The 16230-nt window shown below is 43.4% G+C and overlaps 1 protein-coding gene across 3 annotated transcripts in view; it reads left to right on the top strand.

Moving 5' to 3' along the window:
• The first annotated feature begins 830 nt into the window (after positions 1-830).
• Positions 831-16230, top strand: part of cyth1a (cytohesin 1a) — a 69316-nt gene continuing 53916 nt past the window's right edge. For 2 of the 3 annotated variants that reach the window (XM_080447869.1, XM_080447872.1), the window contains exon 1: positions 11528-11862. In XM_080447869.1, coding sequence (XP_080303995.1) covers positions 11784-11862 — 79 coding nt within the window. In that variant the 5' untranslated portion in view covers positions 11528-11783. Of the gene's footprint in view, positions 1068-11527; positions 11863-16230 lie in introns of those variants that run through there. The other variant, XM_080447871.1, reaches the window with a different exon arrangement.

The raw sequence follows: 16230 nt of genomic DNA, 5'->3' as shown, positions 1-16230 counted from the left end.
ACTACAACTACCCTGGGCAAATAAATGTGGGTGGGGCAAGTCCCTGACTACCACCACGGAGGTTGTGGGTTTGATTCCACCGTGGTGCATCCGGCTTTGTCAGGCGCCTACACAAACACAATTAGCCCCAGGTGGGGGAAGGAAGAGGGCAGGGATAATTGTCACTTCTTCATGATTTGTGTGCATGGGGATCTCATCTTAGACAAGCTCAGTGCTTAATGAGTCTTCTGTTGTTCTCATGTCTTACTAAATAAAGTACATCAATCAATCAAAACTGCATGTAAGCCTAGGGGCTGGGGCGGCACCTGTCAGCAGGAAATGTTGGGCGGGAGGAGTAGAAGGAAAGCTCTAGGTCCTCCTGAAGGAGGGGGCTCCTCACTGGCAGCCAGGTGAGTCAGTATGATACAACAGCAGAGGAAACACAGAAATGTGTGTGTGGGGAGGAATTAATTGGCATAACGACTACATTGGGGAGAAAAAGGGGGTAAACAACAATTGGCTACTCTAAATAAAATTAAAAAAAATGATCCGTTCTTTTTGTCGAGCGACACCGTCCTGCTACGGAGTATAATTTGTTTTCTTCTTTTTTTTTTGTTCATAGTATGAAAATGACAGGCATAAAGTTCCACTGTGTGACATCACATCTGTGATGGGCGGGGCCAGCATGGGCTCATGTTTCTCGTCTGTGGATGACTATCTCAGCCTCCAGCCCACTGTGTGAGCCCAGACCAGAATCAGCTGTCACTGTCACACTACAACGACACGGTACAGCTGAAAAAAGTCACCTCCTATACAGTCACTACTGTAGTGGACAACATTTTAGACACATTCGGACAGTGCGACCTGCAGTCTGAGCAGGGGCGTGGTGGGCACCGCCGCTACAAGGTATCCGGGTTAACCCGCTACAATTGTAGCGGCTGCTTGCTGGGCGGTGAGACTAGAGAGAGAGAGAGAGAGAGAGAGAGAAGAGAAGAGAAGCCCCCCGGTAGGACGGTTGGTGGGAGTCTGCAGCAGCAGCAGCAGCAGCATCAGCACCAGGAGGATGGAGGGGCAACAGCAGCATTACGGTGGGTCTTGTCTGTTTATATCCCCCCTTTAGCACAGGATCGTAATATACAGGCATGTTCTCTCAAAACCTATACAGTAGTTCACCAAGACCACGTAAAACTGACATTTTGATTGCCCGATCGCCTTTAATGGTGTTCTTCTGCATAAAGTCATCAAGTTCAATTCTGAGAGTTTTAGATGATCTTTGCTCGGTGTAATAAACAGGTAGTCTTTGAAGCGGGTTCACTGATGGAATGTAAAGATTTGCATGGTGAATGAAGTGTGAACACGCTGTTGTCAAGTCTAGTGAATGAATATTATTGAAAAAGCCTCACAACATTTGACACTTTATGCTTATTATAGGCTACTTGATGCTGTAAATAATTTAATTGCCTTTATTGTCGACGTCGTTCAGTAACATTATTACCATTATCATCATAATGGCACTTATAGGTCTAGAAGACTACACTTCTGAGACAGACAGCCCTCATTATTGGAACACACTATCTTTACAGGAAATTCAGACCTGACATGACATCATGTAGCTACATATAGGGACCCATGATAATGTCAGGGTATGATGATTCATTGCCTGATTACATAGAGCCCAGGTCTCAATTATTTATCCGTGTAGTTTGCTGCTACAGTATCTTAATGCATCTCAAAATAGAACCTGCAGCAATGGCCTCATTGCAAGATTTCATCTGGTCTTTTCAAATGGAAATGGGGCTCTGTCTGTACTCTCTAGATGCTATCAAACGACTTGAACATGAAAGACATGTCTTTGTAGGCTACTGCAAGTTTAATTCAAATATATTGTAGCGTATGTGGTAATGTCCTCTTTCACAAGTTTCAGTTACATACTTCAGCCATTATTGTGTAATAACCAGGTCCTGCTGTGGGAAATTGGCTGTGTCAGTACTCTCAGCACATTCAAATAACATTCACTGTCCCTGACATCTCCTTAGTAAGATCACTGGCCCATGGATTTCAGTGAAAATAAGTATTCAGAATGTCATATCATCCTATCTCTCCCTGAGCACTGTGACGATTCAGCATATTCAGAGAGAGAGTCTGAGAGGGAGAGTGTATAAAATGAATCCCTTGGCTTTCAGGTCTTGAGAGCACAAAACAGACCTTTATTGAAGTCATATAGAATCAGCGAGACCTAGTGTTATTCTGTTATTATTATTCCTTGTGTTGGACATGGACTAGGGATGGGACCATATGAAAATGAGATGTCACGATTATTGTGGCACACATGATTGTGATTAACGATATTATCGTGATAATCAAAATATGCTTAACACTTAAAATGCCACTTTTGCTAACCACTTCAAACCCCAGCATCCCTATTCTGGGGGGAACATTCGCCAAAAACAGCCGCTTGAGCTTGTAGATCTGCTGTTTTGGGGCGAATCGATTTGTGTAGAGTGAAATAAGAGCGTACCAAATGCGCTCTTTACAGGTCAGTTTTATCAAGTTCAGAGGGTTTAAAGTGGTAGGCCTACTGAATTTGCAGCTCAACAAAAGCGAATTCATCCTAGTGTACGACAGAGGACAATTTCACGATAAATTAGAATCTCTGCGATATGATTATTGTGAGCGTTCTTTTATCACGATAAACGATTATTGTTCTATCCCTAACATGGACGTGGATGATCAGCATCAGCCTGATTACTGTGGTAATTCAGGAGAAGGGAAAAGCTGCCACATTTCTCTCTTCTTTCACTCTGCTGTGAGAATGTTGCTTGGTGCTAGTGCAGGTGCTAGTGCTCCAAAAAGCCATCTTGGGACTTTCTATAGGTGTGGCTTGGCTTGGTTTCTAGTCTCTCACCTCATATGCTCTCTGTGGGCTACGCTCTGGGTGTCATCTGTTGCTGTTTCATCCTTTTATCCGGTGCAATTTGCCACTCTCTGCTGTCTGTCTGCCATGAGTGTTGCCATGTCTGCTTATGACAAGCGACTTTGGGGTTGTTTTTCTGTAAAGTTGCTTGTAAATATTGGTAGTTGTGGGTTGCGGTTGCTTGGGCTTGTTTCCTAATGTCGTTTAAGGTTTGTTCTCAAACATTCTCATGTCAAGGACCCCCAAATTAATATGTAATGTATTTTTCCACCGACCCCACCATCTAAAAATAGTTTGTGCCAGGGACCCCCATACCAGATTTGTGTTGTTTCAAAAAATATTCAAAATGTTCCACTTTTTTCCAAGACTTTCTTTTGAAAATAGCCAATCTACAAGCTCACAACGTGTCGTGATGCGACGCGTTGTGAGCTTGTAGATCCGCTATTTTGAAATAGCCAATGTATATAGGTTTAAAGTGCTGTGTGCAGTGTTTAAATGTGGCCTAGCCGCTTCTTTTGGGCTTGTTTTCACATACCTGGCTGCTTATTTCTCTAGCCAAATCGGGCAACACTGCAGTCTGCTTGCTGATCAGTGTCTGCACATACTGTACCAGAGGAAGTGCTGGTGGTTGACTAGGGTGTGGTGCATAGAGACAGGTGCATGCGTGGTTGGTGTGGCTGTAGAACTGTTGTACTGTACTTGTAAGCTAACTGGGAAGTCCTATTTCTGAAAGATGGACAGCCCTCCAATATAGATCGATAATTGACACTTGGAGAAGTGCAGTAAGCCTCAGAGAAAGAAAATGTGAGTGCAACCTGACAGGGCATCTGGTGCCCATAAAGTGCCCACAAAAAAAAGACTGTAGGGGAAAATGTGCAGAGTGCTACAGCACTTCGCTCCTCTCTCTCTCACTTCCTCCTGCAAAATAGCATTGTCTTTGTGTAAGATGTGTCAAGAAATCATAAATCAATAACAGGACACACACAAAACAAAGGCAATTGTTAGTCAGTCAAGGTGGTGCTATATTAAGCTGCTGAGTGGGAGACCCACCAACACACACAGCCAGCTTATATTCAGGCTTCTCAGTCTGTCTGTTCTATAGAAGACACAACTTATGTTCTTAAGAGTTTCTGCACCGTTGTTGCTGTTGCTGCTGTTGCTGTTGTTATTGTTGCTGTTGATGCTGTTGTTGCTGTTGTTGTTGTTGCTGCTGTTGTTTTCTTACTTAATTCACCAGCAGTCTACATTTTCCTTCAACATTTGAGTAGCCTACTACGTCCCACTTGTATGGTATTCCAGTGTATTGTTTGACCTATACTATATTGTATATGTCATTGCCGAATTAATGTGAGGTTTGCTACGTCACAAACTGCGGTTAGTATTATACAGCAAGAGTTGGTAGCTGTAACCTGAAACAGAAAGGTGCTGTTACATGTCATGTCCACTTGGTGGGGTGCATGTATAACTGCATGTATAACTGTCAAAGAACCACCAAGCCTTCACCAGTCCTCTTTTCAATGACCAGGTTGTATTCAATGTAATTTTTTTGCCCCCCCAATTGGTTAGTTGCTGTCTATTCACTCTATGTTTGTATTCGGTAGTCCCTGTCACTGCCAACCCCTACTACTTCTGGGAAGGGTGTAGTAGACAACTTTCACCTGAGTGAGGAGTAACAAGTGCAAAGGAACACGCTATCCTTCCTAGTTCTTCTCCCTGCTGAACAGGTGACCCGACGAAACTAGAAGTCACTAGTGCCAGCGACAGAGGTCACCTTCCCCTGCCGGCTTCCCGCACCCGTCCCTCCAATTGTATTCATTGGAGTGCCTTGCCAAGCCTGATACACCATGGAGGAATTGAACCCAATTGAACTCCACGGTGGTGGGCAGGAACTATACCCCTGCACCACCCGGACACCCAATAATTGCTTTTATGGCGGGGCGCCGCTGGCCTAGCGGTTAGGGCACATACCACTTATCGGCTCTAATGCAGCCTGACAGCGAGTGTGGCTCGTCTCATTCAAACACCAGCTGTCATATTTTCTCTGAAACGTATGCCGTATCTTTAACTTATAAATATCATAAGCACTTACTCATGCTTTTTTGTAAGGCAAGAACGGTCTATGGTTTCACTTTTTCTTTTTTTGCAAACCTGAGTGCTCATTCTCCAGCTATTTCATGGGACAATGGATTTACATGGAGGATAGATTGGCCATTTTATCAACTGAAAATGATGAGGATTATGATCATGTCTGCCTTTGGGGATGTGAATGGGAGTGGGTTTCTCCTGGGCAGAACCTGCTGTAAGTGAGCAAAAAAAAAAAAAAAAAAGCCTGGAGATCGCGGCTATGCTGTAAGTGACTGATTCCTACAGCCACAAGATCAAGGTCCTCGACCCAAATACCAAGCAGTGTAGGATGTTAGCAGGGACGGGCGAGGCCGGTGACACCCTGGCCTATACGTGACCCCCACCAGCAGATTAACGGCCCCATCCTTCAGTGCCAGGGTGGTGCTGCTTTCGCTGTCGGTCACAAACAGGCAACCCCACAGGTCTCCTCCATGCAGTGCTGAGGTGAGGCCCCTGAGGGTTGGGTGAAGCCCGCCTTGTGAAGGCATGCGTTGTTCCGGTTCCCCTCTCTGCCGCCGCCCGCTCAGCACATGCCGAGTGAGAGCCTGCTCTGGAGTCACTTCCTTCAGCCAGCTTCTGTGTGGCCTCGGTTGAAGACCACACCCAGAATAGATGTCTCTGCTTCTGTTGCTTACAAACACAGACCCAACAGCACCCAAAGCAGCTGCTGCCTGATCTCCATCCGGTGGTGCAGCATAGCTCCCTTCTAGTTGGTTTGAGATGGCCTCTGACACGCAGCAAGTGACTGAGCGGCCGCAGGTGCCTACAAACACACAATGGGCCCCGATTCACTAAGCTGGTCGTAAATAACGTGTAAATAAAGTGACTAAAGGAGGGTGTATTTTCTCTAAGCAAAAAAACGACGTGCAATTCACAAAGGGGTGTGTAAATACCTAATATGTGCGGATCATAGTTGTTCCTCATTTTTGCCTGAAGGTCAAAAGCGCGTTCATGTGGGAGATCATTTGCATTGCTCCACGCTCCATTTAAGACCATAAAAGGCAACCGGAAACAGACGAAAACCGACGCGACCCTCCAAAAGGGACAGATCTACAAGCTTATAACGCGGCGCGACGCACTGCATGACAACTTGTAGATCAGCACAAGCAGGTCCCTCACACGATAATAGACGTTAGTAAAGTAAATAGCCAACTCTCATGTCACGTGTTAGAAGTTTACAAAGTTTAATCCCACCACCAAATAATAGGCTAATAACAATAATATGATATAAGCCTTTTCTACTGAACATTTCTCACCTTTAGCGAGGTAAAAAGATGATGCTAGGATCCAGCAGGGCATACTGGCACGCTGCTATCCGATAGATCATGGACCAGAGCTTGATTACTGAGGGGAAATTCGTCTTTTGGATTAATATATCACTGTCCTACGTCGGAATGGGGAATGAATCTATTCTGGACACAGCTTTCATCCACTGTTTCCTCATCAGATGTTAAGACTTCTTATTAGGCTATTGTGTGTGGCGATCATGTGCTCAATATACAGTACAGTATTATAAATTAACACCACGGCACAATGGAGGCACGTCTGTGCCTCCAGCGACATTAAGGCATGATAGTCTATTTTCATCATTACGTGAAACTTTGGCTGAGTTGGCCGACACTGGCAAACACACTGAGGGACCTAATAATTCAGCTCTAAATGCAACTGATATTTACTAAAAATAAATAACAATTGGTTGAATTTGCATCATGACCTATAATATGCATAGGCTACAAGCAATAAATCGTTTGACATCTTTTTTCTTTTTTTATGTATGTGTTGACATTGATCTCGGGCACATACATATTTTATTTGAGGTCGTAATTGATTTCTCATAAAGAATAAGGCATTCTAAAGACATCCGCAAGCTTTGATCCCATGTAAGTCAGCTTCGGAGCAGACTTGAGAACGAGCGGACCTCCCGCGAAATTAACTGACAGAAAAACGTGAATGAATCAGACTCTTAAACGTGGGAAGTTGTATTCCTTTACGTTCAAAATATTGGCGTAAACAGCTTAGTGAATCGGGCCCAATATCATTACAATATCAGCCATTTCAGAAAAAAACATTTAGTTTTCACTTATATGATCCCACACTCCCTTTTTGGGGACTGGCATGTCATAATGATAAATGGAAGGGAACAGAGCTTGGAGCACAGTGCGTCACTGTAAAATTCTAATTTTAACACGACTGTACAGTACTTTTCAACTCACCGGGGAAGGCTTCCTCCTTGCCTCATGCACACAAACTGCCAGAGTCTAATCATGGTGCTTTGAATTTCACGGTACGTAGTTCCACTGACAGCTACCTTCAAGCTAAGTGACATCTAAAGCCAGATTTTTACCTTGTCAATTACGGCAGAGTCGTGTGCAGAAAATAGACAACCTGCTACGACAGAACATAAATTAGGCATGACTCAGATACTGTGGTGTAAAGTAACTAAGTACATTCATTCAAGTACTGTACTTAAGTACAATTTTGAGGTACTTTTGCTTTACCGGAGTATTTCCAATTGTCTATACTTTTACTTATATAGGCAAATATTGTACTTTTACTCCACTGCAATTGTTTGAAAACTTTAGTTACTTGTTACTTTGCAGATATAAATGATTACATTATAAAACACACATTAACCACTTTAGCCCTATTATATATACCTAGGCTATTTGAAAATATCCGATCTACAAGCTCACAACGCGTCGCATCGCGACACGTTGTGAGCTTGTAGATCTGCTATTTTCAATACCAATACTTCGATACCAATACTCTTGTACTTTTACTCAAGTTAAGTTTTGAATTCCAGACTTTTATTTGTAACAGAGTAGTTCTGCATTGCAGTATTGATACTTTTACTCAAGTAAAACATTTGAGTACTTTTCCCACCACTGGGCATGACTCAGATACAGCTGCACGTAGGCCGCACAGTAACATCTGAGAGTGTACCAATACAAAAGTGTTCAATCCAAGAGTGTACAAATCCAAGAGTACAAATCCAAGTAACTTGTGCTTGCACCTTATGCACTTTGTGCAAAAAAAAAGAAGAAAAACACTTTCTGAGGACATGACCCCTGATGTGGTACCGCCCCTCTCTCCTGTTCCTCATGTGACCTGAACTGATGTAAAGTAACTAAGTACATTTACTCATGTACTGTACTTAAGTACAGTTTTGAGGTACTTTTACTTTACTTGAGTATTTCCATTTTCCTTTATACTTCTACTCCATTACATCTCAGATGCAAAAGTGTTGTTGTACTTTTGACTCCACTACAATCATTTGAAAACTTGGTAACTACTAGTAACTAGTTACTTTTCATATTTAGATTTTTAGTACATACGTTAACCACTTAAGCCCTAATTTATACTTCATCTACAAGCTCACAACGTGTTGTGTGCTTATTTTAAATTTTTTACATTAGAAAATAATTGTGACATATGCCATTCATACTGAGTACTTCATACATAGTGTTGGTACTGTAAGTATACCTTGATGCCAATACTTTTGTACTTTTACTCAAGTAACATTTTGGCCCTCCTCTGCTGGCACAGCTCGGGGTGTCATTGTCCTCATACCATCTCTATCAGCCTGTACCAGCTCCAAGCCACGGCACTCTGCAGTTGTTGCCACTGTTCTCTGTCATTGTCACACTGCTCTCCATGCTCGGCTGCTGCAGGGTCCCAATTGGCAAAGAATAAGGAAGCCGCTGTGTGAAGAGCGCCGAATGAGAGTGGACATTGTTGTCTGATGGAAGCTGAATCCTGCTCATTCTACCACTGAAGTGATCATTTCCATTTTCCTTCACAATGGAAATTGAAAATCCGAAGTGAAAGTCGATCATGCATCATGCATCTAAGCGTGTGTGTGTGTGTGTGTGTGTGTGTGTGTGTGTGTGTGTGTGTGTGTGTGTGTGTGTGTGTGTGTGTGTGTGTGTGTGTGTGTGTGTGTGTGTGTGTGTGTGTGTGTGTGTGGGGGTGTGTGTGGGTGTGTGTGCGTGTGTACTTATAATGATAATAATAGCTCAGATGTACATAGCGCTTTTAAGTACCCAAAGTCACTTTGCATAAAGAAAAGGAAGGAACCAACTTGTATTACTACACCTGTGAGAGCCAGATGTCCCAACAAGTATAGCAACAGAAACAGAAATTGTGATGACAATTGTCCTGGTCCTCAGAAGAGAAATTGTGGTTTTATGGTTAAAAACCTTGGGGGGTTAGGCTTACAATTAGAAAAAGATTCAGTGGTTAGGCTTAGGACTATGAATTTAGAGGTTGGTTTAGCGGTTGTGGTTAGAGTTTTGCCCAATTCATAATTAGTTGCGTTGTGTGCATGTGTCATGCACCAAGCTTTGCAGATCTACAAGCTTGTAACTTGGCTATTTTGAGTGTGCAACAATGGCACGCAACTAACGGAAGCTAGCGTTAGGGTTCAAAATGGCCAAAGAAATAGTACAAATGGCATTTGCAAAATTGCTACCCTATACAAGAAAACGCACACCGCACACCGTCTACACTTGCACAATAATGACGACTTTATTTAGGCTACGTTTCGGTCAATAGACCTTCTTCAGGCATCTGCTGATAAATAGTATCAACACAGATATATACAAAAACAGAGATCTGCAACAACCAATCCCAGTAACCCTCGTTGATGGGGATGAGGCGCAACAGGTGGTGATCCCATTTGAATAAGCGATCTCATCACAGTCAGTCTGTATACAATCAGTTAATACACATCAAGTCACTCAGTACAAAATACAATGACAGTGGATCATCACAATGTATGAAAGAACATCAATTCATCAAAATACACCTCAATACCATGTGTATAAAAGATAAAATAAATATAATTGTATTTATTTATTTATATTTTGACAAATGTCAAGAATAAAAATAATGTTTTTCATTCCTTCCCTCCACTCAGGCACTACACATAATCTTCTGCCTGAACTGAGTTTATTTTATTTTATTGTGTTTTTTTGTAAAAATGTAAAAACATTCTCTGTGCTTTATTTTATCTTTTGGTATTGAGGTGTATTTTGATGAATTGATGTTCTTTCATACATTGTGACGATCCACTGTCATTGTATTTTGTACTGAGTGACTTGATGTGTATTAACTGAATATATAGATAGATCACCACCTGATCACCACCTGTTGCACCTCAACCCCATCAGCGAGGGTTACTGTGATTGGTTGTTGTAGATCTCTGTTTTTGTATATATCCGTGTTGCTACTATTTGTCAGCAGATGCCTGAATTGATTGATTGATTGATTGATGTACTTTATTTAGTAAGACATGAGAACAACAGTACATGGAAGTACAAATTCACAATACAAGGTCTGAAGTTGCCTAAATAAAGTTGTCCTTATTGTGCAAGTGTAGGCAGTGTGCGGGTCAATTTATTTAATTCCATACGTCTGATCCTTGCCTACGCACCTGTCTCTGAGCTGATCAGGTGTGCATAAGACTTTGCTGTTTCCAAAATTGCTATCCTAAAATGTTGATGCCCTCAGTAATACCCTTGTGTGTGTGTGTGTGTGTGTGTGTGTGTGTGTGTGTGTGTGTGTGTGTGAGTGCGTGTGCGCGTGTGCGTGTGCGCGTGCAGGCATGATGTCTGTGTACAGTATTTACGCGCATTGGCACATGCGTGCAAGCATGTGGCTTGCATTGTGAAGAGCTGGATGTGGCTGTGATAGTGTGATATTGGCTTTCTAGAAGAACAGTAAGAGTGAATAATATTATTAAAACAAATGTTTCCATCAAGGAACAAATCATTTCTCCCCATCTGTTGCCAAGCAACTATGAAATCTTGATTTACTTTTGCCTCTGCTTTTAGTAGCCAAATGATGATGCGTCACTGAAACAACAGAGGGCAGATGAGATGTAGGCTAACGCACTGCCATGTCCCACACACACATGCATGCACGCACACACAAACACGCATGCACAAACACACACATGCACGCACACGCGACATAGCGAGAGAGAGAGAGATTTGATTGATTTACGTTTTTAGTAACAAAAAATGCTTATACATGAACATATATTTGTACATACAGTATCTGTCAAAAGGACACAAATACAATAAAGCTCGAGAGCTTATTTCCATTGTAGTCCTTTGAGTGTAAGTGTGCGTGAAATTGAATATAGTGAGGGTGATGGTAGGGAGATTTTGTCCAGAATGTGCCTGGGTTTTTTTTATGTGTTTGTGTGCACAGTCTGTTAGGTCTAAGAATATCTTGTAGAGTTACTGTGCAAGTAGCAAGGGAACACGAAAGAGGTGACAGAACGACAGGGAGGGGGAGACAGGGAGAGAGAGATAGAGAGAGAGAGAGAATGAGTGAGTGAGTGAGAGAGAGGGAGGGAGAGAGAGAGGGAGGGAGAGAAAGGCAAAGTAAAAGAAGAACAGCGCAAAAGGGGAAGAGGGAGAAAGCAGAAGTGAATGCACTGAAAAGGGCTGTAAGGTTTTGAATTCAGAGTCAGAGAGAGGGAGAGGGTGAGAGAGAGGAGAGGAAGGTTTCATCAGGGATTAGGGATCGCACATCAGGGATTACACTGGACTAGAGACTGGAAATCCTTCTACGGTACAGTGTCAGCGTGCCTGGCTGAGACCGAGCCTCTCCACGTGGGGGCTGGCCTCAGCACCGCGCCCCCTTTACTCTCCACTCTCCTGTGTCAATCATTAGGAGAACGCTTTACTCAGACACACACACACACACAATACAATACATACACATACACACGTACCGCACTCGTCTGACTGCAGCCATGGGGACAGTGAGTGAACTTTGCGTGTCCAGCTTCCAGGCGATGTTGTGTCCAGCAGTGGTCGTCCAGGATGTTTCAGGTAAGGCTGTCTGCTCAGGGAAGCAGCTATATGTACATTATGAGTGCAGATGCTACTGTAGACACTAGGCAGCGCAACCTTCCTAATGACATGCTGGGTCGCATCATGATTTATTGGAAACTGTGTCCCTTGCAGACATCAGCGCTTACCTTAAAGTACCATGGATACCTGGATCATGATTTGTCTGGCATGTCTGTTGTGAGAGCACAGAAGCAAGCCTGTTGACATTCTTGTCAAGAATTCACATATAGCGCAACAGGTTTTGTGTGCAGGGGGATGCAATTACATAGTATGGCATGTTGTTGTGTGTGTGTGTGTGTGTGTGTGTGCGTGTGTGTGTGTGTGCGTGTGCGTGTGCGTGTGTATGTGTGTGTAGGCATGATAGTGCATGAGCAATAGCAAAAACACGTGGCTGCCCCAAGAGATGATAACATATAGACTGACAAAATTAGAGCTTGTTGTAGCTAATAAGGTACTTGCTTTAAGCACTGCTTAAACTCCCCTCCAGGGAGGAAAAGAACCCTGCTAACTCAGTACTAAGCAGGTGTAATCTCTACTTGGACACACACACACAGACACACACAGACACAGACACACACACACACACACACACACACACACACACACGCACACGCACACGCACGCGCACACGCACACGCACACGCACACACACACACAGATTTTGAGATTGAGACAAACTCATTTTGACCGCGACAGTATCTGTGGTGTTTTTGCACACAGTGAGTGGCATTTTGCTATATCATGCATATGCTGCACTTCCATTTCTGCTTTTCCAGCCTGTGAATTCCTCCTTGGTGAAGTTCTGTGTTCCACTGTTGTGGAGTGTGAGACAGATTCCTCTGGTCTACATTCCACGAGTTGCTGCGTGTGTCTGGATGTGTTTACTGGGCATCATTAGCTCTAAACAGATAAGCCTGCCGATGCTCAGGAGTGTTGTGGGCCAGCCTGGTTTATACTTTGTCGTTGTCCACGAGCCAAAAATAGCCGATCTAAAAGCTCACAAACCTGTCGCATTGCGACTAGATTGTTGATCTGTCATTTTTCGGGGTGCGACAACGTCATACGTCAGAATATGTAAGCAGAATGCCTAATTCCATGGGGTGGATTATGGACCTAGGCAAAGAGGGCCAGTGGGCCAGTTGGGCCCTGGGCCGCAAGACTGTTCTACAATTTACAAAAATGTATACAGGTTAACACTCAAATATGTGGGCCACTCGGTCTATACATTAAAACCCCCCTCCTATAAGTAAGCCTTGCTGAGCCATGTGGCCCATAGGGCAGGAGCCTGTCTCCTGTTTCTGTAGCGTGAGGCAGCTAGACGTACAAGTACACCCCCTGGACATGACGCTAGTATGCCGCAGAGGGACTTACCCCCCAATCCAACCCTTGATGCTGAGTGCCAAGCAGGGAGGCATTGGGTCCCATTTTTAGAGTCTTTGGTATGACCCGGCCAGGGATCGAACTCCGACCTCCCAGTCACAGGGCGGACACTCTGACCATAAGGCCACTGAGCCCCCCCCGCTCCTATAGCAGTCTGACTAATAGAGCTGACAAGGATTTCTAAGATTTTTGGGTAATTGGCCCAGGGTCTCTGGCAAGTCGTAATCCGTCCCAGCCTAATTCAGGCTCCGTTTTACGACTGTGTCGCGCACCGGAAATAGCAGATCTACAAGCTCACAACGCATCGCGGATTGGCTCATTTGGGCCCAGGACAAAGTATAACTCAATAAATTGACCGCTGAATGAAGGTTTTGTCAAGCAGCTGCTTTCAATATTTATTAATCCTTTGGTCTGGATATACGTGATTTGACACGTGTTGGCTGTAAAACGTCTTGTTTGTGGTGTGTGTACTACTTTGCTTATTGTTTCTTGTCTATAGACAGTGTTAGCATGGGCCCAAAGGCTTCAACTTCACTTCAACTTCAAACTACTTTATTTTCCTTTCGGAACTTTGTTTGTGCAGTACACAATACACAGATGGTCAATACTAAAAATAACTGCATAAAATTATACCGGTTCAAGCAGCAAAATGTTGTTGGGACTTGTCCCGCAGATTGTGCAACATATAACGAAGAAGAACATACTGTAAAATATTATGCAAGAAAATAAAATAGAATGACAATAATAAAAAGATAATATATACAGATATAGGACTATACCCTAATAATACTTAGGGTCTTAGACAGGCACAGTAACTTATCATACTGTAATTAGCAGCGTATGCAACCTATGTGTGCTATAGCGACCAGGGGGGCTGTTGTTAAACAGTCCAACGTCCTTGGGGGGCTTCACTGAGTTGGTGCATGTGGTTTGAAAGCTGTCCAGTTCACTACGGGAAGCGTCGCTCCTGTCGATCGTGATGTCGCAATAGGTTAATCAGCAGTGGAGTGACATGTGAGAGAAGACATTTCCCACACATGGTGGGGAAGTGAAAAAGCATGAGCCGGATTTTTCTGGTGTCGAGAATGCTGTGACAGCAGAGTTACTGTGCTTAATGTCACGACAACAACAACAAGAGGGGGAAAATAGATTTATTTGCAGGCTTAGCTCTGACAGGCAAGAACCCCAAGTGCGTTTTTGCTTATGTATTGTTATTTTTTATTTCTATGTTCGACTCATATAATGGTGGGACAGCGAGGCCAAATTATGTAACACTGTAAGGTCACACTTTAAGGTCACAAAGGCCGAATTATGTAATACTATAAGGTCACACATAGGACCCCCTCTAAAATGAGATGCTGCATCTCAAGGGGCTATCCTCTCAATACATTCTGAGACTATCCGTATTACTGTAACTCAATAGCATGTGGGCCTTTAAAACACACTCAAAATGTCACTCAGATTCTTGTGCACATTCTACATCTTCATGGCTTCAGGCCAGGGTGTATACAGAGAATTAATGAATGCTGGGTGATAATGTTTTTTTTATCACATACCCATACCCCTTATTTATTCACAAAGACAATGAGAAAATATAATGTGTTCAGCTCTCTAATTTGATAAATCTTGTAGTGTCCCAGGGTGTGCCAATTCTGCTTCGAAGGATTTCCCAGCATGACTTGGTGCTCGCCCACACTTTTTGTTTATTGTTGTGTGAAGTGTGCATGTTGGTTGATTTGGAGAGTGGTTTTGCGTGTTTTATCGAGATTGATGCTGCTCGGTGTCCGTTATTCGTTTGTTATGGCCATTTGTTTTTGTGTGTGTATAAGTTTGGCTATGAAACCATAGGCGATAAGGGTGGTTGTAGTGTGCACGCCCAGTTCTCATTGGTGGGTTGAGCTTTTTTCAGTGAATTTCATTGAGAAAGCTGCAATGAAATGAAAAGAGTTCACTATGTTAATAAATTACCATGACCCACCGGTCATTATTATATCACCTGTACTAATGTGGCTTCTCATTGCTGGAGCCCTGTGGGGCTCGAGAAGTACTTGAACAACATCCAAGACTCAACATGCCACCATGGAAAACTGCCATGGTGATCAAGTGTGGGCAGGCTGAGAACAACAGGTGGTGTTGGCAGGACAGTGGATGTTGGTTGACTGTGTCCATACTGATCATTATTTTGTATTATTATTTATTTTCGTGTCGCAACAGTGAGAGAGAGGGAAAGGAAAGGCAGACAGAAAGCAGGGGATTGACACCCAACCAGCAAACAGTGACAGTCTGGCAGTCCAAACAGGGGACACACTGAAGAAGGCATTTTGCGCATGTGGTATGCGCCAAACCTTTCGGCTATCAGGTCATCTCTTGTCAAATACTGACTGACAACATGTTGTCACGTGTATATTCTCCTCTGTGCTGTGTAAGTGTTGACCGACAGATGAAGTATTGACACTAGCAGCAGATCCAGGTCTGCTGGTACAATATTCTCAGGCAGATAGACCTCGACCTGGTTCTGTGTTTGGCTTGCGCCTGGATATTGATCCTCTTGCTCAGCAGAGAACTGAGGCAACCGTGTTTGGCAGCATCGGTTCATCCATGTTTGACATGGTGAGTTGCTTAAGAAGAGAGGTCACTCGTGGTGACCTCAGCCCACCTGGCCACTTAACCCTTTAAGACCCGAGGCCGATTCTACGAATGCCTTCTATATCAGTAGTTCTCACACTTTAAAAAATGTTCAAAAATAGCAGCTGTACAAGCTTGCAGCGCGGCACAAATGACGCACTGTGAGCTTGTATATGCTGCTATTTTTTAATAGACAATGTGAAAATATCTTCATTTGCCTCTTACCCAGGGCAAATAAAGGCTGAGTATGTGATAGAAAATATACAGAATATTTCAACCTCTATCTGTCAGCATGCTTGTTAGATTCTAAAAAAAAGTGTACAGTTTTCACATACCTCCTAT

This window comes from Gymnoscopelus braueri, assembly GCF_963280865.1.
Source record: "Gymnoscopelus braueri genome assembly, chromosome: 13".
In the NCBI taxonomy this organism is placed as follows: Eukaryota; Metazoa; Chordata; class Actinopteri; order Myctophiformes; family Myctophidae; genus Gymnoscopelus; species Gymnoscopelus braueri.
Note: the sequence above shows the minus strand (reverse complement) of the source record. Positions and strands in the feature narration are given on the sequence as shown.